General features: G+C 48.8%; 2 protein-coding genes across 9 annotated transcripts in view; one reads left to right on the top strand and one right to left on the bottom strand.

The window, feature by feature from the left end:
• The first annotated feature begins 166 nt into the window (after positions 1 to 166).
• LOC133213524 (excitatory amino acid transporter 5-like) lies at positions 167 to 9292 on the top strand. The gene is made up of 11 exons (XM_061355793.1): positions 167 to 832; positions 2378 to 2457; positions 3309 to 3521; positions 3788 to 3830; positions 3988 to 4210; positions 5757 to 5856; positions 6060 to 6293; positions 7216 to 7410; positions 8005 to 8139; positions 8438 to 8537; positions 8642 to 9292. The coding sequence occupies exons 1-11, from the start codon at positions 656 to 658 to the stop codon at positions 8777 to 8779; spliced, it is 1638 nt and encodes a 545-aa protein (XP_061211777.1). The 5' UTR covers positions 167 to 655; the 3' UTR covers positions 8780 to 9292.
• Positions 9293 to 9592: 300 nt separating this feature from the next.
• ELAVL1 (ELAV like RNA binding protein 1) overlaps positions 9593 to 26732 on the bottom strand; it is a 30588-nt gene continuing 13448 nt past the window's right edge. For 4 of the 8 annotated variants that reach the window (XM_061355750.1, XM_061355748.1, XM_061355749.1 and 1 more), the window contains exons 5-7: positions 25120 to 25345; positions 21567 to 21680; positions 18703 to 20324 (exon numbers count right to left, since the gene is read on the bottom strand). In XM_061355750.1, the coding sequence (XP_061211734.1) occupies positions 20000 to 20324; positions 21567 to 21680; positions 25120 to 25345 (665 nt within the window). In that variant the 3' untranslated portion in view covers positions 18703 to 19999. Of the gene's footprint in view, positions 9768 to 12147; positions 12830 to 18702; positions 20325 to 21566; positions 21681 to 24138; positions 24233 to 25119; positions 25346 to 26732 lie in introns of those variants that run through there. The other 4 variants (XM_061355753.1, XM_061355754.1, XM_061355755.1 and 1 more) reach the window with 4 other exon arrangements.

The following is a 26732-nucleotide window of genomic DNA, read 5'->3' as shown; positions in this document are numbered from 1 at the left end:
AGCTGGGAGCAGCGCTGTACCCCTGAGCCACCCCCCCATCCCTCAGCTGCTGTCCTGCCCCGGAGGGACTCCTCTGCCCCGCCTGTGTTTGTGACCCAGGGGCAGGAACTTGCACTTGGCCTTGTTGAACTCCATGAGGTTCCCATGGCCCCACCTCTGCGCCTGTCCAGGTCCCTCTGGATCCCATCCCTTCCAGCGCATCAACTGCACCACACAGCTTGGTGCCGTCGGCAAACCTTCCCACTGGAGGTTCTCCAGTTAACTGGGAAACAGTCTTCCTCTGCAGGCTTTGCTCTCCTGAAGCCCTTGACAGATGTGGGGCAGGAGGTGATCCCTGTGGATCAGGAACTGGGATGGGAAAGGTGCTCAGGCTGGATCCCTGCTCCCAGCCTGCAGCAGGCAGCCTGGTCCTGGTGGGGGTGGAGGGTTCAGCACTGGCACGGCCGGATGCCAAGCCCAGATTAACCATCGAAGACGTCACTTTCCATTATGGGAAAGGCTCCCAAAGAGCCCTGGAGCTTTTGGTGCCTGGGATTAGCGCCCGGTGCGCTCGGCTCCGGGTGAGGGGCCAGGTCCGGCAGTGTGGCGGTGCCGGCGCGATGAGCAGGGCCAGGAGCTGCTGCGAGGGGCTTTGCCTGGGCAGCTGAGGGTGGCCATGTGGGAGCAGGCCAGGAGAGCTTTGCTGGACTCGCTGTCCACGACCTTCCTGCGGGCCTGGAAGCGGGCACGGGCTTTCTGGCAGAGAAATGGGCTCCTGACGCTCTCCATGCTGTCGGTTGTCACCGGCTGCCTCCTGGGGTCCCTGCTGCGAGCACTGGAGCTGACGGAGCTGGTAAGTGTGAGCAGGACGGGCAAGGGAGCGAGCAGGATGGAGCAGGGCAGGGGGGGCAGCCAGCGCCGGTGCTGGCAGCACATCGGCATCGATGGCCACAGAGGGGCACAGCCCCAAACGCAAAGGCTCCTGCCCAAGAAACCTGAGCAGGTTTCTCCCAATGGCTTTTCTTTGGGTTATTCTGTGACCCAAAAGCTGCCAACAAACACCAAAGCTGCAGGAGAAATCCTGCATCCTCCACTGGGAGCAGAGGCTGTGGGATGGACCCTAAGGGGCTGCAGGGACCTCCGGGTGGGATGGGGATGGGAAAGGGGGGAATGGATGCTCAGAACCACAAAGAGCAGTGCTGGGGTCTGAGGGCTCCACTCTCCCTGGCTGTGCAGATGCTCAACCAAAGCACATTTCCTCCCTCTGGAGATGTCCCAGCAATAAATAGGGGGTAGTGGAGAGCTGGGGGGGGGGGTCACCTTCCCCTGAGCACCCCCAGAGACCAAGGCAGTGACAAAAATGCACCTAAAAGGTGTTTGCTCAGCGCCTTCCAGGACCCGTTCAACAGCACTGAGCCCAAACCCAGGCGGTTCCATGACATCGGCTGCCTGGCACTGGTTGAACCCTGATCTGCAGCCAGGCCTCAGGGGGAGCTCATCTGGCCTTGGAACACCCCCGTCACCCGCTGGGGTTTAGCAGGGCCCTGTCACTTCAATTACACCTCCAGCATCAGCCGCCCGCAGCCGGGTGAGCTCGGTGCTGCACTGACGCTGCTGTAACCCCCTGCACCCCGGTGCAGGTGCCCAGAGCCGCGGGGCTCCTGCCCTTGTCCTGCCGTGCACCGGGCCCATCCGCCCTCTGCCCCGTCCCATCCCATCCCGTCCCGTCCCGTCCCGTCCTGTCCCGTCCTGTCCCGTCCCATCCTCCTGCCGCAGCCCTGCACGTGGTCCCCAGCAGCCGCGATGGGAAAGGGTCAGGAAGCTGAGAAACCCACTGGGAAAAGAGGCGCTGCTCATGTCTGCTGCTCCTCGCACCCCCTGCACCAGCATGGTTTGCCTGGGCAGCCCCCAAAGCTCCATGGGGTTGATTGCTTCAGAGTAACCAAAAGTTGAACCTGCTTGACTTGAGGCCATCTCAGGTCCATCCCTGACACCTCTACAGCAGCAGTGATGGAGGGATGGATGAGGGATGGATGATGGATGGATGGATGATGGATGGATGGATGATAGATGGATGGATGGATGACAGATGGATGGATGGATAGTGGATGGATGGATGGATGGATGATGGATGGATGATGGATGGATGGATGGATGGATGGATGGATGGATGGATGGATGGATGATGGATGGATGATGGATGGATGGATGGATGGATGGGTGGATGGTGGATGGATGGATGGATGGATGGTTGGGCAGATGGCTGCCATGTTAGAACCAAGCTCAGAGCTGGGTCTTTTGGGGAAAAAGGTGAATTTATCAGGTTTGAGCCCTTTACCCACAGTCAGCATCCACTTCTCAACTCTCATCTGACACAACAGCTCTGCTTTATGTGCAGGAGAAGCAGTATTTCTCCTTTCCTGGAGAGCTCCTTATGAGGATGTTGAAGATGCTCATCCTACCCTTGATCACCTCCAGGTAAGACACCATCTTCTGCTTCTAAAATACCACCTCTCCATCACCCCATGATCTCCTGATGAGGAAGAGGGTGCCCAGAGGAGCTGTGGCTGCCCCATCCCTGGCAGTGCTCAAGGCCAGGTTGGACACAGGGGCTTGGAGCAAGCTGCTCCAGTGGAAGGGGTCCCTGCCCTGGCAGGGGTTGGAGCTGGAGGAGCTTTAAGGTCCCTTCCAGCCCAAACCAGTCTGGGATCCTGTGACATCACCCCAAAATGGCCTGGGGTGAGGATAACCCCAGCAGCCCTGGCTTGGTGTCCCCCATGATGGTGGTGGACTGAGGAAGCATCACCACCAGCAGCCCTCCTGTAGAACCCTCTCTGGTTTTAGTCCAGTTTTGTTTAAGAGTAGTTTATGGGCTGCTTAGGAAAGCTTCTGTGTCCACGACGTCTGAGCCAGGAGCTCTCCCCTGGGGGAGCAGGGTCCATCCCCACCAGGATGTGAGAAACCCTGCTAAGACCTCTCCTCACTGCTCCCAGTGACGCGCAGCAGCAGCACAGGACATCAGAGACCTGAAGAGAACGGTGTCACCCCCTAAAGAGCAGCATTAGTTATTTACCATCAAAATACACCAGGAATATTTCCTTCTTTCCCCATGGAGATGACAGAAAACATGGCCAAGCCTAGGGAAGGGATTGGAGAGGCATCTCCTGCCCTCTGCAGCTTAACCTGGGTTGCCACAACCTGGCACTCCAATGTGCAGGAGCTCAGTGAGGCCCTGAGGCGCTGCTTCAAATCCCTCTGGAGATGTCCCCCATCAGCTGCATCTTGTGCAGTTTGGGAGCAGGCACTGACCGCGACCTCCTCTGGCGCAGCCTCATGTCTGGGCTGGCCACCATGGACACCAAGGCCTGTGGGAAGATGGGGGTGCTCACCATCACCTACTACCTCTGGACAACCTTCCTGGCAGTGACTGTGGGGATCATCCTGGTGGTCAGCATCCACCCGGGCGCAGCTGCCCAGAAGGACCAGTACTCGGTGGGGAGCGCGGTGCTGAGCTCCGCGGATGCGCTGCTGGATCTGATCAGGTACGAGGCAGGCTTTGAGCAGGGGCAGCCTGAGGATGGTGCTCCACAGGCGAGATCCCCCTGAGGCTCCTGGGGACACTGAGTTCCCTGGGGGAGCAGAACCAGGGCCATGCTGACGGGCACCAGCACCTCTCTGCCCTCGGCTCACACCAAGCTGGTGGTGGCTGTCACGGTCCTCTTGGCCTCGCACCCACCAGAGGTGCTCCCCACGCTGTTCCCTGTGCTCTCAGACGTGCTTTAACTCCTGTGCCATTGCTCTCTCACAGAAACATGTTTCCTTCTAACCTCGTTGAAGCTTCATTCCAGCAGGTAAGTTCCCTTCCCCTTCCCTTTGCTTCCCTTCCTCTTCCCCCTTCTCCTTCTGCTTCTTCCCTTCTCCACCCATCATGGTGGTGGCTTTGGCTCTGTGCTCAGAGCAGGATGCAGCCAGGAGGACCCTGAGCTCCCTGCTTTGCTTCCGTGGCAGTACCGAACGGTTCTGGTGCCGGTGCTGAAGGCTCCCGGCATTCCAAAGGCCACGGGGAAAACTCTCAGTTTTATCTACTTTGCACCTGACGATGAAAATCCTGAGCTCCATCGGCCCGTGTTCCTGGAGCTGACCCCGCCTCCAGAGATGTCCTACAGGACCCTGCCCGGAACCAGCAACGAGATGAACGTCCTGGGAATCGTCATCTTCTCAGCAACGATCGGTACCAGCCCAGCAGGGATGGGGATGTTTCCTCCCCCGGTTTTCCATTCTCTGGGGAGACCTCAGAGCAGCTCCAGTGCCTGAAGGGGCTGCAGGGAACCTGGAGAGGGGCTTGGGACAAGGGATGTAGGGACAGGGCAAGGGGAATGGCTTGAACCTGCCCGAGGGGAGCCTGAGCTGAGCTCTGAGGCAGAAGCTCTTCCCTGTGAGGGTGCTGAGGCGCTGGCACAGGGTGCCCAGAGAAGCTGTGGCTGCCCCATCCCTGGCAGTGCTCAAGGCCAGGTTGGACACAGGGGCTTGGAGCAAGCTGCTCCAGTGGAAGGGGTCCCTGCCCTGGCAGGGGTTGGGGCTGGAGGAGCTTTAAGGTCCCTTCCAACCCAACCCATTTCATAATTCTGTGTGCAAGGGAGAAGGAGGAAGGTTTACAGGGGAGAAAGTCATGGGAAGGAGAAACCTGAAGCATAAGGACAATGAGTGTGAGAGAGGAATCAGGCTGGGAAAGAGTAGGAGGAGATGAGGCAAGCATGGGGACAGGATTACCTGTAGATTAAGAGGTGAGAGCACGGAGCTTGAATTCAGTGTGTGAGGAACCAAGAAGCCAATTAGAGGATTGGAGGGGTGGAGGCAGTGCTGGGGAGAGCACCTGGCTGTGAAGGCTACGATACAGGGAGTGCCTGGAGATGGCCACAGCGAGAGGGCAGAGGCAGACGCGCTGAGAGACCCTGCAGTAGATGCCTATGGCAGGAGCCCGTCCCCTTGGCCAGCCCCATCTGCTCACCAGGGACACCTGGGGACCCTGCTGAGCTCCTGCTCGCAGACCACGTGCCCGGCCCCAGCCCAGCCAAACAGGGAGAAGGGGCCATTGTGTTCTGAGATTATCCCCCAGCACCCTGCCAGCGTGGGAGGGATCAGCACCGGCTTGGGGCGCAGTGGGAGATCACCTGAGTCAGCCCCAGCCTCCCATGTGCGCTCCCTGGGTCCTGCACAGCGTGGAGGGGCTTTGGACAAGGACAAGTCCCCTGCAGGGACAGGCCAAGGGGAATGGCTTGAACCTGCCCGAGGGGAGACTGAGCTGAGCTCTGAGGCAGAAGCTCTTCCCTGTGAGGGTGCTGAGGCGCTGGCACAGGGTGCCCAGAGAAGCTGTGGCTGCCCCACCCCTGGCAGTGCTCAAGGCCAGGTTGGACACAGGCTTGGAGCAAGCTGCTCCAGTGGAAGGGGTCCCTGCCCTGGCAGGGGGTGGAGCTGGAGGAGCTTTAAGGTCCCTTCAGCACAAACCAGGCTGGGATTCTGTGATAATAAAACCCAGAACTGGAGGTTTTGGGCAAATCTGCACACTTTTGAGTGTTCGTCCAAGTGGCAGCCATGGTGTCTGACTCTTCACTGCAGAGCAAGGACAGGGCTGCCACTCATCACCACATCCTCACCTACACATAACCCCACCAGGCTCCCAGTGAAACCCATTCTGTGGCCACCAGAGCCTGGAGGCGCTTGGCACGGCTCGGGCTGCCCCCAGGATCCTGTTACCACATCCATGTGCTTGGTTGCAGGACTGCTCCTGGGAAGAATGGGCGAGCGGGGAGCGCCGCTGGTGAACGTGTGCCAGTGCCTGAACGAGGCCGTTATGAAGATCGTCTCCATGGCAGTCTGGTAACCCTGATCTCCACCCTTCAGTTGTTCCCTTACCCGCTGCCTCGCGGGAACGCTGACCACAGAGCTCCAAGGGTGTTGTGAGCACTGGGGTGATCTTGGTCTGAGTGCACCCCGTGGTACCAGACACCGCAGTGATGGCCGTGGAGTGCTTTGATCGCTGCTCAGCCTCATGAATCATCGCTGATGTTTATGCTTTGCAGGTACTTCCCCTTTGGCATCGTGTTTCTCATTGCTGGAAAGATCCTGGAGATGGAAGACCCGTCAGTTATAGGCCAGAAGCTGGGGCTTTATGCCGTTACGGTGGTGTCAGGACTGGCCATCCACGGACTCATTATCTTACCTCTGCTTTTTGTGCTCATCACCAAGAAAAACCCCTTTGCTTTCATCCAGGGGATGCTGCAGGCCCTGCTCATCGCCTTAGCTACCTCCTCCAGGTAGGAAAACGTGGCTGAGATATGCTGATGCACCTGAGGAGGCATCGGGTTTGGTGGAGGGAGAGGACACGTGCACCCTGGGGGGGCTGGGGGAGAACAGGAATAATCCAGAGAAAGCAGTCATGCTCCAGCACTATCTGACATGAGAATGTTCCCAGTTTCAGTGGGAAGCGGGATGCTCAGCACTGGTCCCCAGCAGGATGAGCCTTAGGGCATCTTCAGAGCCAGCCGCTCCTCTCATGGGGTCTTCCCCAAGCAAACCAGCAGCGTCTGTGTCTGTGTGAGCTTACTGGAATTGCTGCAGTCACTTCCCTTTCAAAGGATTCAAAACAGGGATTTGGAAGTGCTTTATAAACCAGGGTGGGTTTATGGGCCTGGGTTTGAACTGGAAACACCAAAAGCTCCTCTGAGCACCAAAAACCTTCACTCAAGGTCTGTGCATCCCAAAGCTCCTCCAAGGAAAAGTTCTGTCTGAGAAGATTTTAAAATTTTAGATTATCCATTTTATTGTCATTCTTTAAAACATTCTTTAAAAGAAGGAACTCGACGCGGGCCAGCTCTGCCCTTCCTGGAGGACTCAGCTGCAAGCATCTGCTGAGGGACCATTTCACAAGGCAAAGGGTCCCCCGGTCTCTCAAATGCTTCTTCCCATAATCCCGAGAACAGCATCTGGGGTTGTGCCCTGCAGCACCCCCGTGGGTAATGTGGGCACCAGGGATGTCCAACCCAGCTGTAACCACCTCCCTCTGCTGGTCTGAGAGCGATGCCTTCATCACTGCAATGACTGCTCTGGAGCCAGGCTGAGAGAGCTGGGCTGGGGCAGCCTGGAGAAGAGAAGGCTCCTGGAGGGGAGACCTGAGAGCAGCTCCAGTGCCTGAAGGGGCTGCAGGGAACAGAATCACGCTCATCTCTTGTTCTGCAGCTCTGCAACCTTGCCCATCACCCTCAAGTGTCTCCTGGAGAACAATGGCATAGATCGACGCGTGGCACGGTTCGTCCTCCCCGTCGGCGCCACCATCAACATGGACGGCACCGCGCTCTACGAAGCGGTCGCTGCAATCTTTATTGCCCAGGTCAATGAATATGACTTGGATTTGGGACAAATTATAACCATCAGGTAAATGTGCAGCACCTGAATCACTTCTCTCCATTCGTCTCTTTGGGCTTTATAACACCCTCCCAGCAGAGACCTTGCTACTGCTCAGTGAACGTTGCTGGGAAGCTGAGGCGTAGGGAAGGCTGCAGCGTGCAGCAGCAGAGCAGGGCTCTGCACCCACAGCATTTGCTGCAAAACCACTATCAAAGACTTTGCCTGTAGGTGCAATCCAGGCTGCAGACGGGCAGCACTAGAGCTGCCTGCAGGGACAGGCCAAGGGGAACGGCTTGAACCTGCCCGAGGGGAGACTGAGCTGAGCTCTGAGGCAGAAGCTCTTCCCTGTGAGGGTGCTGAGGCGCTGGCACAGGGTGCCCAGAGAAGCTGTGGCTGCCCCATCCCTGGCAGTGCTCAAGGCCAGGTTGGACACAGGGGCTTGGAGCAAGCTGCTCCAGTGGAAGGGGTCCCTGCCCTGGCAGGGGTTGGGGCTGGAGGAGCTTTCTCTCTCCTTTGGGAGCAGAACATCCTTCCACAGAGGAGAAACTTACTCTGCCATTCAAACACACTTTGCCTTCCCCCCAGCCCCACACTGTCTGCATGGCCACCTTCTCTTTGCAGCATCACAGCTACAGCAGCCAGCATAGGGGCAGCCGGGATCCCCCAGTCCGGGCTCGTCACCATGGTCATCGTGCTCACTTCGGTGGGGCTGCCCACAGATGACATCACTCTCATCATCGCAGTGGACTGGGCTCTGTAAGTGATTCCCAGTGCAGTGCTGGGGCTGGGTGGGCAGTGCCAGCTCGCGGTGCTGCATCTGAAGCTGACACGTGGGTCGTGCTCTGAGCTTCACGAAGCTCAGTGCCTCCACCCTGGGCAGAGAGGGCACAGCGCCAGCTCTCCGGGCTGCTTTTCTCTCTCTTTCACATGAAAAGGAAGTTTAATTTCTCAGGTGAAAGTTCCACTCTTGGGGCACGAGATGGCTTCCACCTCTGAGCAGCACTGGGTGCCAGCACCATCACCAAACGCATCCTCACGCCTCTCTCTTACCTAGGGACCGATTTCGGACGATGACCAATGTCCTTGGTGATGCTCTGGCTGCTGGCATCATAGCACACGTCTGTGAGAAGGACTTCACTCCAAAGGCTCCTGTGGTACGTGGTGCTTGCCCGGGCTCACAGGGGAGCACAGGGTGACCCTGCAGACACAACCCATGTTCTGCCCTAAGAAATTCAATGGTGGCTTTTCCTTTTTGCAGCAGGATCCAGGAGGCAGCACAGCCAAGCTCCCTTCTGGGGAGGCCTCACACCCACAGCCCAAGGACAACGTGATTGAAGTGATGGAAGAAAGCTTGTTTGGTCAGACAGGAGTGCATTATAACATCTGCCAGGTGTAGATCGCAGCATCCCTGCGCCTGGGAACGAGATCCTGGTGCTAACCACGGACATGGTGACTGCCCTGTGTGGATGCTCTGCAAGACAAAGGCCTTACTTGGCACAAGACGTGGGAAACCCCTCTACTCTTTGAAGACCACAGGACTGTGCAGCAGCACCCGCAGAGCAACCCCTGCACCCGACACCACCTCCTGCTTTGCTTTAGTAGAGAGATTTCTTTTCTAATCACTGTTTTTTTATTTGGTTTCATTCCTGGGTTCTCAGCTATAAACTGGAATGAAGGCAATCTTTGTCTGGGGCTCAAAATCCTGCATTTTCAGCTGGTTGAAACATTCCACCCTTGGCATGGACAGTGGGAGTCATTTAATGGCAGGGATGCAAGGCCCAGCTGTGTCTGTTTCTGCTGGCTGTCTTCTTACACTGACCAGGCCCAACTGCAACCATGCCGATTTCCCCAGCTATGGATCTGTCCCTAAGTCCAAATTCCAATTAGAGCCTTAAAATCACAGCCTTAAAACTGTTCAAGGCCAGGTTGGACACGGGGGCTTGGAGCAAGTGGCTCCAGTGGAAGGGGTCCCTGCCCTGGCAGGGGTTGGGACCGGGAGCAAGCAGCTCCAGTGGAAGAGGTCCCTGCCCTGGCAGGGGTTGGGACCGGATGAGCTTTAAGGTCCCTTCCAACCCAAACCAGGCTGGGATCCTATGAGACAATCCCTGGTGTGAGCCAAGTGACTGAAGAAGGCAAAGCCATGCAGGTGTCTCCCACCTCAGCCCTTAACTGCACCTGCTCAGAAAAGAAGCACTTGAGACACTCGGGCAAGGCTTCAACAGGTTTTATCTAAGGCAGCTCAAGCAGCCAGGATCTGTCCTGGAATCCAGGGATAGGGCCCAGGGTGCACCCCAGGCACGCGCGCCGTGTGCCCTGGCACTGTGCCGCCATTGCACTACCTTCACATTCCTCCTTGGAGCTGGGTTTTCTTCCTTCCTCCATGCCTGCAGTGAGAAAGGATTAGAACATTAAGGCCCATGAAATACGGTAGAAACAGGAAGGGGAAAAAGCAGAGTAAGGGCGACTTAAACCAAACTGAAAGTCATTTCTGACTCCCAAAGGGACAGCATTTTGTCTCATGGGACACTGATGGGGAGGTGCTTCCTGGAAAGTATGACATGGAGCATCCCAGGACCACTGCTGATCGTAACTGAGATCCAATACAGAGATGTGGTCACTTTCTAGAGGTACTTAAAGAGAAACTTCAGAAAAGTTTGGATGCTGACATTTTACCCAGCTGAGGGCACTTCCTTAAGCTCATCACACCACTATTGTTATATCATTAACTACCCTTTCCTCTAACCTGCATTCCTAAGGATACACATCTTTGTATGAATTACTTCTGTAGTGTGTGAATAGCACACGTGTGCACATAAAACATACATACTAAACCATACAATTAAGAGATAAATGTGTGTATTCTAAACAAACCAAATACAGCATACACAGTTTAATACATGTGCAAACACACAGGTACTATGTGTGTGTGTATGCACGTATAAACGTGTACGTACAGGCTGGCTCTTGGAAGAAACAAAGCAGAAAGAAGAAGAAACCTGGAGAGGGGCTTGGGACAAGGGCCTGTAGGGACAGGCCAAGGGGAATGGCTTGAACCTGCCCGAGGGGAGACTGAGCTGAGCTCTTAGGCAGAAGCTCTTCCCTGTGAGGGTGCTGAGGCGCTGGCACAGGGTGCCCAGAGAAGCTGTGGCTGCCCCATCCCTGGCAGTGCTCAAGGCCAGGTTGGACACAGGGGCTTGGAGCAAGCTGCTCCAGTGGAAGGGGTCCCTGCCCTGGCAGGGGTTGGAGCTGGAGGAGCTCTAAGGTCCCTTCAACCCAAACCATTCCATGATTCTATAAATACTCAGGACAGAAAGGCCCAGCAGGGTACAGGGTCACAAGTGCTTCGGCCCAAGCTGAGCAAGCCTGGCCTGACTGAGCCCAAACCCGCCCATGCCAGGACTCTGGAGCTCACTTACCGTGGCTGGTCCCAGGCTCCAGCATAGCCCTGAAATCCCACAAGCACAATGTGTGCTCCATCTGTGCCCCCCCAAAGGTCCAGCACTCAACAGTGCTCCTAAAAACAAACCATTTCTGCTCTGCTCTCTTTTATCATCCTTCTTTGGAGCAGGCTGGGCTGGGCTTGGGGGCAGAATCTGTTCCAGCACCTTCAAACAGAACTGCAGGTAAGTTTGTTGAAGAGCTCCACTGCCACCTCCACCAGGAAGCCCCAGACTAACTTTTATTAACCTCAGTGAAGTTCCTTGTAAGCCTCAGCTTAAGTTGCAGACGTGCTATTTACCAGGTGCTCCAGCTCTGCAGAGAGAAGTCAATCCAGATGAAACAGTTCAACACTTAAAGCTTTATGCTTAGAAGTCAAACAAGTAAAATCTCTCAGATTTTGTGGCAAGGAAACCAGGTGCCAAAGGGATGTCAGTGAAAGCTCTGCTCTGAGAGACCAGCTTCAGGCTCCAGTTTGGCTAAATTCACTGCTTCTATCCATAAAATCTTGAAAAATAAGGTCTGTCACAACGCAGAGTGACACAGGGACCTGTATTCACCTTCATTCACCTGCGTGGCAATACACACACACACAAAGAAGTCACCCCAAACATCCCACTTTTCCTCCCAGCCTCCTGCTGTCAGCAAGTGCTGGAAGCAGAAGGTAGTTTAAGAAAGGTGGATTCAAAACTCAAGCAGGAACAGGCAGGGCCCCTTCAACACCCCCACTGCTGTGTGCTGGGGAGGCAGGAGGGGAAGTGATGGAATGAGGAAGGGACGGTGGGATGCGGCCAGGCTGGATGTGCTTCCCTTGAACAGCTTCTCCTGCTCTGCTGGAGACAAACCCCTGAGCTAAACACACCACCACAGGAGCCAGGACACTCCTTACACTCCCATTTTCCCTTGTTTCTTTTTCCTTATAAAGACAAAAGATACAGAATAAAATATAAAGGCAGGATTTCCCCCCCACACACACTTCCAGTGAGATGGAACACTCCCATTTCTTCTCCTCCCCCCCATTCTGAAGGGGGTGCAGTTTAACAGCAGGATACTCCAACAGTGACCCCAGCACAGCAAGCGGGGGAAGAGAATAAAGCCAGAGCCCATTGGGAATTCTGCAGTCACAGAACCTCCCCCTCAAGGTCAATGGGGCTACACTAGGTTTTTGTGTTGCTTCTGATAAAATCAGCCATTGCTGAGAGGGGCCCATCCTTGAAGCTTTTTGGTGATTAATACATGTTTTCCCTCATCAAAAAACCTGGAAAATACAACGGTGCTGAGAATGAACCTGTGTGGAGTGAACACGTGGGAATAACATCTGGAGTTCCCTGGCTCCATCCAAAGGACAACCCAGGAAAAGCCTAAAGTTCTGCACTGGTGATGGAGCACTCCTGATTCCGATGGTGCTGCAGATCCAAGAACCTGTTGTTATAGTGACAGTAACAGAAAACACTCCCTTCTGTTCCTTGCCAGTTTAGCACAAGGAGTAATTCCAGCTTGGTGAACAGGGCTGGACTGAGCAATTCCTACAGCAAGGAATAACTGGAAATCTAGTTTTGCATTGCATGGAGATGCCTGAGCTGAGGGAGCATCTGCCCCACGTCACCACGCATGAGACACTCGGTCTTATTTTCCATCCCTTTTCACAGGTTATTCATTAAGATAAAACCCAGAGCCAATGCTTCAGATGCATGGTGACAGCCCAGCTCCGAGAGCCTGACCTCACACTGACAGATCGCTGCCCTCAAGAGCTCCCTTCAAGTTTCAACGCACGTTTCTGAGTAATCATGGAGCTGGGCTTTGGTTTAATCAGGATGGACGCCAGGAGATCGAGAGAACACTTGGTTTTCCTGAAAAACAGAAAGGAAATCATGCACTGCCTTTGAATTCCACCTTTATGACCAGGCTATAAGTAACCGAATCTTTAGTGGAGCAAGCTTGAACCTATGCATGAACACAGCTCGGAAAAGAATGTCACATTCCACATTGCACAATAATAATCCAATTCCTGCAGGAAAGAAAAAACAGAATATGAACAATTCAGTAACAGCCTAATTCTATTTTGAAGCACATCACCTTCCACCATAGATCACTTCAAAACATCATGTTCCTAACATGTACACAACAAAACCAGAACTGAGCATGTGGCAGAAGTCCAGAATTCCCTTGCTCTATTGCCTGATCATTCCAGGATTAACACTAGCATGAACCTCCTGGTGTTGCTTCCTTTACGTCTGAAAAGACCAACTAGAAAACAATGCTCCTCATTCCATCCACAGGCTTCTATAAAGCTGCTGCTTCATCCAACAAACCTTTGAACTGTTTCAGTATGAAAATTCCCGGTTTTCTTTCCAAATTGCAGAAAATTTCCAACCCAAGGATGAACTTGGTCCATTTTTGCAGGTATTTCTAAAAGAAAGTTAATTTACAGAAAGTCGTCTCAAAATAACACAATGGGATTCAAGTTCATTTGAGACATTTGGAAAGCAGTGTCATACTTTATTTAAAAGAAACCCATGTAAAAACAAAGCTTAAATGAAAATGGTACCTGAAAAATAAATTATTTGATATAAAACAAATCAATAACTTAAAACCACACTAAATATACAAAATGTTGAACCATATACTGTACAGTATGGAAAACAATTGATAAAACCTTCTGTCCCACAAACAGATTAATCCATGAACAAAAGAGTACATAAGGGAAATTAAGTCAATGAAACCACTAGATAGAAGTACAGGATTATTCAAAATTACTGGTCAAATAAATGCTTTATCCCAACTTATGTTTCAAATTTCTCAAGTCCTTTTCTTCTCAATGACCAAGTGAAAAAGTTCAGCTGTACCATGGAAAAGTTGATCAAAACTCTTGGAAAATAAGGAACGACCAGCATGAGAATGGAGACTCTAAAAGGTGAGCCCAGAAGCAAGTCCCAGGGTTTCAGGTGGCAGTTCTGCTGTCCCTCATTCTCCATCATTGCCAACAAAAAGGATATAAGTGCTGAAAATTCCACTCAACAGAAAAATAGTTTTAGCTCAGCCTTGGTGGATGGTTTATGGGGTGTGATAGACAGGAACAACCACAGCCAGGGGCAGGAAACCAGGACAGGATTCCAAGGCAAATCCCTCCACTGGGCTCTGTGCTTGGCTTTAGAGCATCTAAAGGCTTTGGCTGGTCTTAAACCATGCAGAAGGAGAGAGCAACACTTGAGGGGTGGTTTAATTGTACTACACAAGCCTACTAGGAAAAAGCCATCACAAAACCAGGGCTGCATTGAACCCATCTAAGAGTGGACACTTGAGCTGCATTGTGGAGGAGTCACACAAGGTGCAGGACAAGCAAGAGGGACTCATGACCCTCTTCATGAACCCCAGTTTATAAATAAGTAGAAAAGCGATAAGGTAAAACATCAGAAAGGAACATCTGCCTTTGGACCTTTGTAACTCCCAGTTCTATCGTGATGGGCACCCAACAGTGAGAAGTACCGAGGAACTTGCCTACAGCACAGACTCATCTGCTCTGCAATACAGAGATTAAAGTACCCATGGGGACAAATGTTGCTCTTGGGGAAGAAAACAAAACCAAAAACCAAACCAAACTCCAAGTGCAGCCCCACTATGGGAGCTCTAAGTGAGCTCGGCTCTCTTACGGTGAATGTGAAAGTGGTCCCTTTGCTCTATAGCTATTCTTAGGAGCTCTAAGTAGAACTGTTAACAATAAGGTGCTTCACTGGCAGAATTCCAAAGGACAAAACTCCTCATTATAGAAGTCCAAATGGTAACCATATGAGAGAGGTAGCGTTAGGTCAAGTTACTGTGTTTGACTGTTGTGACTGACCCATGAGCTCACCATCAGCAGTTCACCAAACGCTGGACGTTACAAACCCTCTAACACGTTGCAGGCAGGTACAGCCGATGACTATCAGGACTATTCATTTCCAAAGCTTGGCATTCCAAATCAGGGATCAGGTACACAGTTATTCTGGTTTTAACTGCTCAACATTCTTTCCAGAAAGGTACCTAGGCCAAGTTTTCTTTTAAGATTTGTAACTGTTTCATATAAAGAACATTACTACAACACCCAATGTCCCTAAGAAATAAAAATAGGTGTCCCTCTCCAGAGTGACACCCTTTGGTCATCAGGACAAATATAAGTGACCATAAACTGACCAACTAATGTTCACTGCAAAGAGAAAGGTAGCCTGAGTGAGTCGTGTGTCTCAATTTTCAGTGTTTTCATGCTACCATGATACAGATGAACAAAAAACTCATAACCAACCAAAGGGAAGGAACAAGATGCGTGGACACAGAGCTCCACGGGGACACTGACTTCTCCTTCCACCCTAAAAGCTGGCTCCTCACACCCTTGTCAATCCCCAATCTAGAGCAGAAAGCAGAGGGATTGGCACCAGCTTGGTACAGGAGGCAACATTAACTGTGCTGGCTCCTTCCCCTCCTGCCGGACAGGAGATGATAGCACAGCACCAAGGAAACCAAACTTTATAATGATGTAACTTGAACATTAAAATAACTTCAACACTTCAGTATGAAGATGCCATCTAAATAGGCACAAGAGAGCTAAACACACTCAGCTGCTTGGATTCTGCTCATGTTTAGAGTGGTTCTGATGTTGCCATCTCCTCATCTGAAGGAACTGGACTTGCCTCTTCCAGCTTAGGATATACAGCAACACCAGAGCTTCCTTTTCATATTTACCATGAAGTTTCCCTAGCTGCAGATGGTTATCAGGAGGTTTAAACTGTCAGGAGGCCTGTAGCTAGCTTTTTGCACCAGGGTGAATTCCATTTGTAGTGGGAATCTGGGAAGCAAGTGTAAGTTACTGAGCAGGAACAAAAACTTCGTAAATCATCAGACTGGAAAAGACCAAGCCTGAATAAAGCCTTTGAGCAATTCTGAACTTGACAAAACTCAAGCTATTTTAGATACTAAGAAAATCTGATTCATTTTTTTTATTTGGCTTTATTCTGTCCAACACAAGTCCAGAATATCTCTGAGAACTTTGGACGTGGTCTTCAAGCACAGTCAGGACAGTTCTGCATTTAACCAGGCATTGTCTCATTTTAGAGTGAAGCTTCACAGTCCAGCAAAGAATGAAGACTGCTCGTGTATGGTTCTGGAAGCCCTACAACAGGTGCGTCTGGCAGCCACACTGTGACACAGTAAAAGCCTTCTTGGAGTGCCAGACCCAACAAAAGAAAGAAATGAGGACCAAGTAAGGGCAGCAGCACTTCCCTTTCAAATGAAATACCAAGATAACCCAAGCGATTTTACATCCAAAGTGACAAAGCAACAATTAAAATCACACCAGACATTCAAAAGCTGGCAAGGTTTCCTGCAAACAGTAACTAGCTGAACATTCCAGGTCCTGAAGGCTGACCAAGCCCCAGCAGAGAACCCTGCCCTTGCACAGTGAAGCCTTTTTACTGCCACCAAAGGTGCCTGACTGCAGATGGGCCTCCCAGAGAAGACGGCTCCTGGCCAGCAAGTGAAAAGCAGGGACTCCCCACTGGGAATGGCTGCAGAAGCCAACAGCAGGTTCTGCTGTAGTGCCAAGTGTTGGCATGCACACAAGTTATCCTTGTGAAAGCAAGTGGACCCAAAGCAAACAGGTCCATTGGAACATCCAGCCCAAGTCTTCCTCTTTGTATTCCCACCTCGCAGAGCCTCAGCTCTGAAGGTACCTACCCTGACCACAAGATCGATGAAGAAGCCTTCTCTCCCTTTTCTTTTCAAAGACAAGACAGCTGAACTTCTTTTCTCACTGCATTTCTCCATCTGATTGAACACGTGTAAAAACGGAACAGTGTCACCCAAACTGCAGAGTCACAAAATCCAGACTGACACCTTCAGAAAAGCTGGCACCCTCTCACCCTGTCCCCCGAGGCATCATCATTCTCTTCAGCATCTACATGAGACTGCAACAGCAGCAGCACGGCCATAATGACGTGTTTTCATCAGGAATTAGAGCTGGTCCTTCAGCAGCAGGTACCTGGCAGTGTCTTGTGAGGCTTCCAGCCTCTCCTGGGGGACCCAAAAACATTTCTATCAGAGCTGTTCCCAGTAGCACATCTCCAGCCTGGACCAGGTCTTTAAAATCTGATCACCACATCCTAAGCCAGCAACCAAGACTCTACCTCACTGAGCTATTGCATCTCATGAGAAATGTAAGTGTCCTCTAGGTTGAGACAGGCCTTTGGGTTCACAAAGATCCTGTAAGCAGTGACTGAGCATCACCTGAAATAAACATCCATAGTTCATCAAATTAAAGGATGAAAAAGCAGAACATACCAACTTTTTCTAAACTGTGGGGATCAAGAGGCCAAACCCTCTCCTGAAGCAGATATGTTCAAGGAAGAGCTTCAAAAGGCTGGGTTTAGTTTCCATTTCCAGAAGTTTCCTTTAGTCTTTACTAGTAGGATACATGGCTCTTGTTTAGGACCAAAAGCAGCAAGAATACAATTTTTCCTTGACTTCAGCTATTTATGCCAAATATTTATTGACTATGATGATGCAGACCATACACTTTAGTATCAGCTCTTGCTATTTTAGCAGGGGTTTGTTTCCCTCTTTTCCTGACTCAAGCAGCAACATTTTGCTCACACAAATTACGTGGTAACTGCTGTCAGAGCAACTATCGAAGGAAGCTGGGATCAGATGGTTCCTACAAGAGATGTGTTCATACCACTACTGAAACAGCATCCCGTGATTCCTTCTCACTTAGCAAAGAGAAATGGAAGAAAAGAGAAGCAGGCAGATGATGAGGATGCCAAAAAGTCTCCATGAACTGTTTTAGAGCTCAGAGCAGTGCCAGCACACCTGCAGTGATCACTGATGCACAGTCCTACCGAGGGTGTCCTTCACTGGAAGTCTGAACCCCTAACTAAATGCTGTGATAAACCATCAACTCTCAATTACTGTGGAATTAATCTTACATGAAATAACTCAAGAGAAAATGGCAGGAAGCTGGGAACAGCTGTCCTGTGGAATAGGACAGTGTGAGGTTAAGAGATGCGGGACACAGTGACAGGACTCTATACCACTCAGTTTTAACTTACGAGAAATCCCCTGAGTGCTTCTGAATCTCTCCTTTTCCACATAAAAGAAGTATTTATTGATGTCATAAAAGACTCATGATAAGTTGGTGGAAACATCTGGAACAGACTGCTGGAAAGTACACTTTGAGGAGTGGGAGTCAGCTGCTCTGTCACAACCGCTGCTGTACAAACCATAGTGCTTCTCAAGAGATGGTTGTGAACAGGACTGGAGACAGTGCTGAAGGTGATCAAAGGAGATGGGCTGGTTTTGGGCTGTGCAAGACTGCAGGTCCCATTGCAGAAAGAGAAGAAACAACTGTGAATGCAAGGCAAGGTCAGCCAGGGATGGAGGGATGCAAGCAGGAGGCATGGAAGGGCCTCTGCCATTTGAAAGTCAGCCTAGGGACTGGGAGAGGTTCATGCAACAAAAAGAGACACTGCATTAGAACTGCCCTGACCCCGTGTCTTGTTTGCTCTACCTTTTGCCAACGGAGCATGAACACTGGACCTGACAGTTGTGCACGTAAGTCTCTAGTCATGCCCAGTATCCTTACACAGCCTTTACTCCATGGAGCAACCCTTGTCAGATTTCCTACCAAAGAACAACCTGCAGGGTTATGTCAGCCTGTGGCACACAGGTTCTACGTGACAGATTTCTTGTAGTGCTCTTGGTTCACAACCCTCTTTCTTTTACTTCTCTGTCAAAGGAATAACTGACAAACCCTTCAAGAGAAACTAGAGTTCTTTAAAGCAACACTCGTTGAAAGCTGGACACTGTGTGCAATACTCAGCAAAAAAATAACAGAAAATAAAAAACAAAACAAAATTTGAGCAAAACAAAATCAAATTTAATGTTCTTAAATGCAAAAGTAAAAACAAACAAAAAACACAAAAAAGCAAAAGAAAATTAACAGAAACAGAACAACTCAAAGTTTCAAGGCAGTCTGCAGAAAACTTGGGGGATTAATCTTTAAATCTACAAATCAAAGGGGGTTTTTCTTTTGTTAATATCTAACTTGCAAGTAGATAAGTACTTTTCTGCTGAGTGTTCAATAAAGCTAGTTGTCAAAACAAAAGACTATTAAAATAGAAAAATCTAGCACTCATTAGAAGGGATGCGAGAAATACAATGCTCAAATGTTTATAACTGTTATTGGTTTTTCCTTTACAAAATAGAACTACCAAAGAAATTCAGACTATAATGATCATTGAAAATGAGTAAGTATCTTGCTGCATTATAATGTACCAGTAAGTAGTGCACCATGCATTAAGTATTTGGACAGAAGAGATTGAGGTTGATCAAGTAGCAACGTAAGATTTGCACTCTCTTTTTGAAGTTTCATTTTGACTCTGAAATCTTCCCGGAGTTTCTTGGAAACTCTTTGGTCCATTCCTATTAGAAAGTGGATTTTACAAGTAAAATGTTTCTAAAACCTTTGAATTGGATAGCTTGGCCACTGCTCAGTGTGCAACTTACCTCCTCAATGGTGTTAAAAGTTATACTGGCATGCTACTACTTACAAGACCTTGACTTAAAAAGCCTAATCCTCAGCTACATAACGTAGTAAATGAATATTAATTGAGCAAACAAATGACTGTCAACTAAAACATTAGTATTTCTCAACTTTTCTTCCATACTACCGAGTCAGGGGTAGAGAAGAAGGTCACAGGAAAAGGGTGGGAGAAACAGCAACATAAAAACCCCAAGAAAATTAATTCAGTCAGCCTGATATTTTGCAGAAAATTCCAGTTTTTGCAGACAAAATTCAATGGAACTAATGTTAGTCTCATAAGTGAAAGCATGCTTCAATTTTACCACCATCCAGAGGGTCTTGTTAATGCAATCGACTTCAGGTTTCAAGGGGTTTTTGAAACATGTTTGCAAATGATATAACTTAAAAGGAACTTAAAATTGGTCTGACATTGTGGGATTTCAAACATTTGAACATGTCAGTTGCATCCCAGAATATAAAACCTTTTTCACTTCTCATTTAGACTAAGACAAACACTTGTGAAAGTTGGCGCAAAATGAGTTTTACACTAACAAAAAAAAACAAAAAAAAAGAAGAAGGTTTCAACTTCTGTCACTCACTTATCTATTCCATACAAAAAGCACGAGCAAGTTATTTGTGGGACTTGTTGGTTTTGAAGGAAACCTGTAAGATTTTGTCCCCCAGGCGGTAGCCATTAAGACTTGCTATGGCCATTGCAGCTTCTTCATAGTTTGTCATGGTCACAAAACCAAAACCTTTGCACTTGTTGGTGTTGAAATCTCGAATAACTTTCACATTGGTAACCGCACCAAAGGGGCCAAACATCTGCCAGAGGATTCCCTCATCAGCATCTTGACCAAGGTTGTAGATGAAGATACACCAGCCAGAAGATGCGTTTCCTGGAACATTTACACCAGAAAGCCCACTCATGTGATCTACACCCATAGGAGAGAACCTAGCAAATAAAAAGCACAATATTTCATGTAAAAGTTCAATTCAATTCAGCAAATTCACTCGAATGGGAAGCAACTGAGCATCAATATTCTCTACATGGACATCAAAACCGCCAGAAAGAAATGCTTCCCCCATTCAAATTGACAATCAAAATTGACAGCTGCCAGGAAAAAAAAAATGAATCAATGTTAAATATTCCAACTAGCTTGTTAATAGGGAACTATCCATAGGAATAGGGAGGCAACAGAAAAGTTGCAAGGCAAGATTAGGTGCTCACTTTCACAGGGTACCTGAAACTCAGCCAGGCTGTGAAGAGCGCTCCATGGCATCGGTGCATAACTGCCTGAGTGCAGGTATCAGGCAACACCTCCCCAGAGGTCCCAGCCTGCATCAGTCCACCCACCACTTACTTCCCTCAAGGAGTTTGCATCCCATCACCCTCCTCTTCTCACCTCTAAAATACACTGGGAAGTCATAAGCCAAAGGGATTTGTGGGGTTTGCTGGGGCAGGGCAGGAAGGGGATTCTTTGGGTTTAGGAGTAGAGATGGTGTGTTTCTCGAATTAAATTTCTTATTTTATGGAACAGAAGCAAACACCCCCCATACAAGCAGGTTACTCAATCAGCCCCAGCTATTAGGCAGCTAAGGAAATATTACTTCCTCAGCCAACTCTTGATGGCTGTGATGTCCCACATTCTGAGCTATGGAATTAAAATCTCAGGTTTTTAATCCTGAATACACAGTTCTGGGGATACTCTAACTGAAGAGCTTCTAAACATCAAACCACATTGAAGTCACATAGTTTTACAATTGCAGGATGCATGTATGGCTACCTTAGTAATTTTACACCAACTTCATCCTAGGAAAACTTCTTTGGCTTTACTGAAGTGGGTTTTAAGTCACCAACAAACCCTTCCTAAACCTGCCTCCCTGCATTGTACCCCAGAAGTATTTATGCACAACAAATAGCAAAACCCCTTCTCCTTTTTATATCTTGCTTTGTATTATTTTCTTTTCTCCTATAACCCATATCTCTAACTCCCCTTTATTCTATTTCTGGCCTCCACCCTAGTAATTCAAAGCTTCAGAGTTTTTTAAGGCAGTATTATGGCTGCAAGCTAAGCACTCAAAAGGTCAGGAAATGTGAAAGTTAAGGTTAAAACCTCAATTGTATGAAACTGAGCTTATGTATTATTTAAAAAATGTGAGGACATGTGATTGTAGAAATATAATTATACTATACCAGGGGTTCCCAAACTGTGGTGTACCACTGGTGATATGCAAACCACTTAAAAGTGGTACACGTGCTGCTCTCTGCCAAGAACATGGGGGTGGCAGTTCCTGATTCTCTGCTGACCTGGAGGAAACAGGGAATGGATGTCTGGGCAGTGAACGCTGCATTAAGTGCCAAACACTTCCCCACTGACTTTTTCTTGCCCTGTACCAAGAGAGGAGCTGCTGCTGTCTTTAGACAGAAGGGAGGGCTCAAGACAGCGTGCATCAGAAGGAAGGGAAGCAGAGCTGCAGCAGCCCACCCATGCCCACAGGGAAGTCAGCTCATGTTCAGTGTGGCACTTCGGTTGATGCACTCATACAAGAGAACCACGCAGTCACCATCTCCCCTGCCCCAGGCTGTCTGGTACTCAAAGACAGCTCATTTCCTTGGACACCTGAGCTATGAGATGCTCCTACACCAGAGCAGGGGGAGTCTCAGTGGTGCAGACCCCTTCCCAACCTGGCTCAGTCTGGCTGTGGCCCCCCTGGCTACCTGCTGCTGGTGCACAGTGTGGCCACACCTGAGCTCATGCTGCACATACTCACTAATGCTCACACTGTTGGCCAGCCCCAAGGAAATCCAAGTTTGGGAATCCTTGTACTATAGTCAGAATTGAAAAAGCAGTTAAGAGTATCAGCAGGTGAGTGACACACGGTAATCCACGTGACTGGTGAGTAGGTGACAGATCTACTGCTTAGTTTGCTTTCATAGGAAACTGTTTCTGTGTTTGCACACTTTATACACTCACTTTTTTGGACAGACACCTTCAGCTTTGTAGCTTGTTCCCATTTGAAAAATGAGAGGGTAGGATGTAGTTCCCTTAATATCTGGAACGTTTTTGTCTCAACAGATCACCAGCCTTGGGTTCCTGCTTCCCCATGTGAGGAGCAGAAAATCACTAAGCTCAGAATTGCACAAGGTTGGTTCCAGCAGTCAGTGTAGCTCTGAACCTGCTTCCGGTAAAGCCTCAGGCTCTGCCCACAAGTCCAGATCAATAGGACATCAAGGACTGGAACCACCTGCAGAAGAGCAGCAGGATGACAACGAACCTGAAAGCACACTACAGGAAAAAACATTAACATCACAGAGCTCTGGTGAAAGGAAAAGGCCAGGACCTCAAGGGCCTTCGGCCAGCCTTCTCCAGCTTTAGGAGCCAAACTCCCTCATTTCAGGTTCAATACCTATAGGACTGCTATTTTGTTTAAGCCCTCGCCGTCAATGGCTCTTCTCTCCTCCAAACGCAATCCCACACCACAGTGTCATTCCTTTGGGATGGAAGCAGAGAGCATGTCAGACCATGCCTCAGGCCAGGCCAGCACTTTGGTGGGATGAGGCATTAAGACCAGTTCCTGATGTGAGCCACAAATACCACAGGAACTACAAAGGATTAACAGAACATTAAACAAAGGGTCTGAGTGATATCTGTAGGAAATTAATAATTATAAATTAGAGATACCAAAGGCTTAATCCTGGATTTACAGGGATTAGGATGGAACGAGATGAAGTGTAATCAAAATGTCAGCATAAGAATTCAACTTCTAAGTAGCAGAGCCCACAACTGTAATTTATACAGACCGGGAGCTCTTTGGAAGCAGCTTATCTTTCCGTCATGTTTTGTTCAGTACACAAAACCAAGACTCAGTCCAAACAGGTTCCTGAGGTTTACCACAGTTTGACTTCACTTCAGCATCCTTTAAGGAACAGTCACTAGAAGAACTTGCTGTTCACACCAAAGGTGGGAAGTAAAATAAGAAGAGCCTGTGGGATGGTCCCTGTACTTGTAAGAATGTGGCTGCTGCTCTACTACTCCCTCTGCCAATCTGTAGTACCCCAAAAACTTGAGCTTTTTTTTCAATCAGCAAGCAGAAGGTGGCCAGAATGTGTCAACAAATAAGCACTGGGCTCAGGCAACCCAAATGGGCAGTTACCACAGATCAGGGATGGAACAGAGAGACAGAAGGTCTTCTCTCTCATATCCACTTGTGAGAACCCATGCCTGTAGAAATGTAAGAAATACACACAAATAACGTTAATGCTGCTCTTACAAACATCATAAATGAACTGGGCATTAAAATTTAGTTTCTCCTGCAAGTATTAACACATGAATCATTCTTGTTTCTGAGTGATGAGGACAGAATTAAGGTTATTTGGTACCCTATTTATGGATGCAAATGTTATTTGTACTGCTTACTCTGATGCCTCTTAAAGCTGTTGTAAATTTTAAGTGGAAGAAGGATGATGAAAATGTCTGATTACATTAAGAATGAAAACATGAGACATAAAGCCTCAAGATCTTACCAGGACCAGGATATAACAAAGCCCTGGCTGACGCAAGACAACAGTTCACCTAACTGCAACAACGCAGAACTGCATTCCTTGCTTCATCTGGGTGCAGAAATCTGGATGAATGCTTCAGGGAAATGAGATCTGAGGAGCTGCCTGCATTCAACTTGCCTGGGCCACAGTCACAACCAGTGACCAAGGCTGACAGGGACCTCTGGAAATCCCTAGAACACCTCCCTGCTCCAAGCAGAGGCACCTCGAGCAGGTTGCTGAGGTCTGTTCCAGCCAGGTTTTGAGCATCTCCAAGAATGGACACTCCACAGCCTCTCTGGGCAACCTGTCCTATCAGCCTTAGTGGAAAACAACAGATGACAATGATTCTCATTGGAGACACATCACACTGAGCTGCTCTTAAAATGCTAAAGCACTATAGGAAGGTCACTGGAACAATAGTGCTGTAATAAGCTATTTGAGTTTTTAGTCCAGTTTTACTGAGCTAACTGGAGGAGAAAAAGAAAAGCAAATTATCCACAGAGAAACACCATCCTAAGAAACATGAATACATAACAAAGCCAAGACAATAAGTAAATGTAATGCATTTTCCAGTGCACTGTCCAACTGTCACCACCCTCCTTTAAGCAACTAAAGTAATTCCAATTCAAGCAGTTCATATTCCAAGCAGTTCTATCTCCCAGAGGCCTGGGAGCAGGCAGGGTGTTGTAATTACCCAGTGATCTTACCGAACTTCTGAGGACTCAAGGACAGAACACTGCCCAGCTCAAGATGTAGGCAGAAATCCTACTGCATCTCTCCGTCAGGAATAAGGTTTTCCTGTTTTGCTATGACACCCCCCTGCTGGAACCAACGGGTCAGAGCCTGAATTAAGTTGCAGCTTACATGAGTATTCACCTAGATGGACTACAGCCTGGGGATCTGTTGAGACAAGCACCTAACAACACCCATCTGGAATCTGCTGCTTCCTGTATCTCACTACACACTCAATTGCAGAAACAGCCACCGTAGGGTTTGTCCCTTGATATAATTAACTTAAATATGAATTTTACAAGTAAGATTTTTACTTTCATCATACTTTAATTCAACAGTTTTATTTACAGAACGCTGCAGGACACAGAGTGCACTCCGTATTCATTCACACACAGTGAGATCACTGCAGAGCTTCCCAGACGGACACGGGAATAGCAGCACAGCCTTAAATGCATTATTCTTCCTAACCTACCTGAATCTTTGCGCCTGGTGATGCACCGGCCCTCCGAACCTTCTAGCTGGTGAATGACACAGCTGGGATAACAGAGCCACATTTTTGTTCTGGTTAGGATTGGCTGCAAACTTCACTGTAATGGGTTCGGAGGAACCTGGGGGTTTGTGACCATTGAAATTTGTAATTGCCTCTTCTGCTTCTGACCTTTTGTCAAACCGGATAAATGCGACCCCTCTGGACAAACCTTTTAACCAAACCAATAAAAAAAACAAAACAATAAATAAATCAAAGGGAAGTTCAGGATAAACTCAAAATAACTCTGAAAGCAAAAGAAAACCAAAACTGTTAAGTATTTCTGTGGGCATGGCTTGCAAGTTCTTTACAGTTACTGATGGTTCTTCAGCAGCTGGAGAATAAAGTATAAAATTAAGGAACAAAAGACAAATGAATACATTTGCTCAAGGCCAGGTTGAATGGGGCTTGGAGCAACTTGCTCTAGTGGAAGGTGTCCCTGTCCATGGCAGGGGTTGAAGCTGGAGCAGCTTTAAGGTCCTTTCCATCCAAGTCCGGGTTTCTATGATCTGCCCCACCACTGAATGGAACAGCATCACCCAGAAGTCAGCAAGACCTATCCCAGAGCCCAGCAGACTGGTACTTCCTCTCAACTTCAATGCTGCTCTTCTTAGTGGTGCTCACTTGGATCTATCATAGCCTTCATTTAAACTGTAAGTGTTGTAGAAAGCACATTTTTAAACAGATTAATTCTCTGAAGCTGGAGAACAGCCTCTGCTGAGCAGCTATGTCTGAAAGCACAACAGAACACAGTTTCACCTAACTGGGACTAGATCAAGATGTGAAATGCAAGCCAATGCTTGGCTACAGTCTGAAGGGAAAGGAAACCTAGGCTAGGGTTCCATTCAAGTTTATACTGTAAACAGAATCCATTCTTCAAACAATAGATTATTAAGGTCATTTAAAAGCAAGCATCATATTCTGAGCTGACACTGATATAGACAGCATCATGCCTCAGCACACCTGATGAAACACAATTATTCCTGGAGGGATTTTAACTGTATGACTTCTGCCATCTCATTTTATAGCTCTGTCAGACAGATGCAAGTGATCCCGACTCCACTGGCAGCCAGAGAAGGAGGACTCTTTTCTAATGTGTTTTCTGTGCTCTAAAAGTCTTTTTCAGCTGTCATCTAGATAGGCAGTTCTAGAGACAGAGCCGTAGAGATATCGAAGCTGAGTGCTCTCCAGGAAAGGATTTTCCTCATAGAGTACAGGCTGAAATAATTAGGTAAGAAATTAAAACTCTCTGAAAACACATTGTAACATGGAGTCAGGATTAACATTACAAAGGAAATCCTGAACTTTGGTCTCTCCTGAGCCGAGTGCTTAACTAAGCAACTGCTCCTTTCTCTTTCTCATGATATTTGATACACAAAATCCATGCAGCAAGTTCAAGAGGGAAGTACTAAGTGTGTGGTTGGCAATAACCACAGAGGGCTGTGGGACATCTCAGATGATTCAGAAGATGAGAAAATTGTCTGAGTGAGTTCCAGGTTGGTATAAGAGACAAAACACATTGCCTTGCTTCTTAATATAGAACTGTGGCCCAGAATTTA

The sequence above is a fragment of the Neopsephotus bourkii genome, unplaced genomic scaffold, assembly GCF_033783945.1.
Source record: "Neopsephotus bourkii isolate Nb327-2 ecotype Australia unplaced genomic scaffold, CSIRO-AGI_Nbou_v1 NB_838, whole genome shotgun sequence".
Taxonomy (NCBI): Eukaryota; Metazoa; Chordata; class Aves; order Psittaciformes; family Psittacidae; genus Neopsephotus; species Neopsephotus bourkii.
This window is presented reverse-complemented; position numbering and strand designations above follow the sequence as displayed.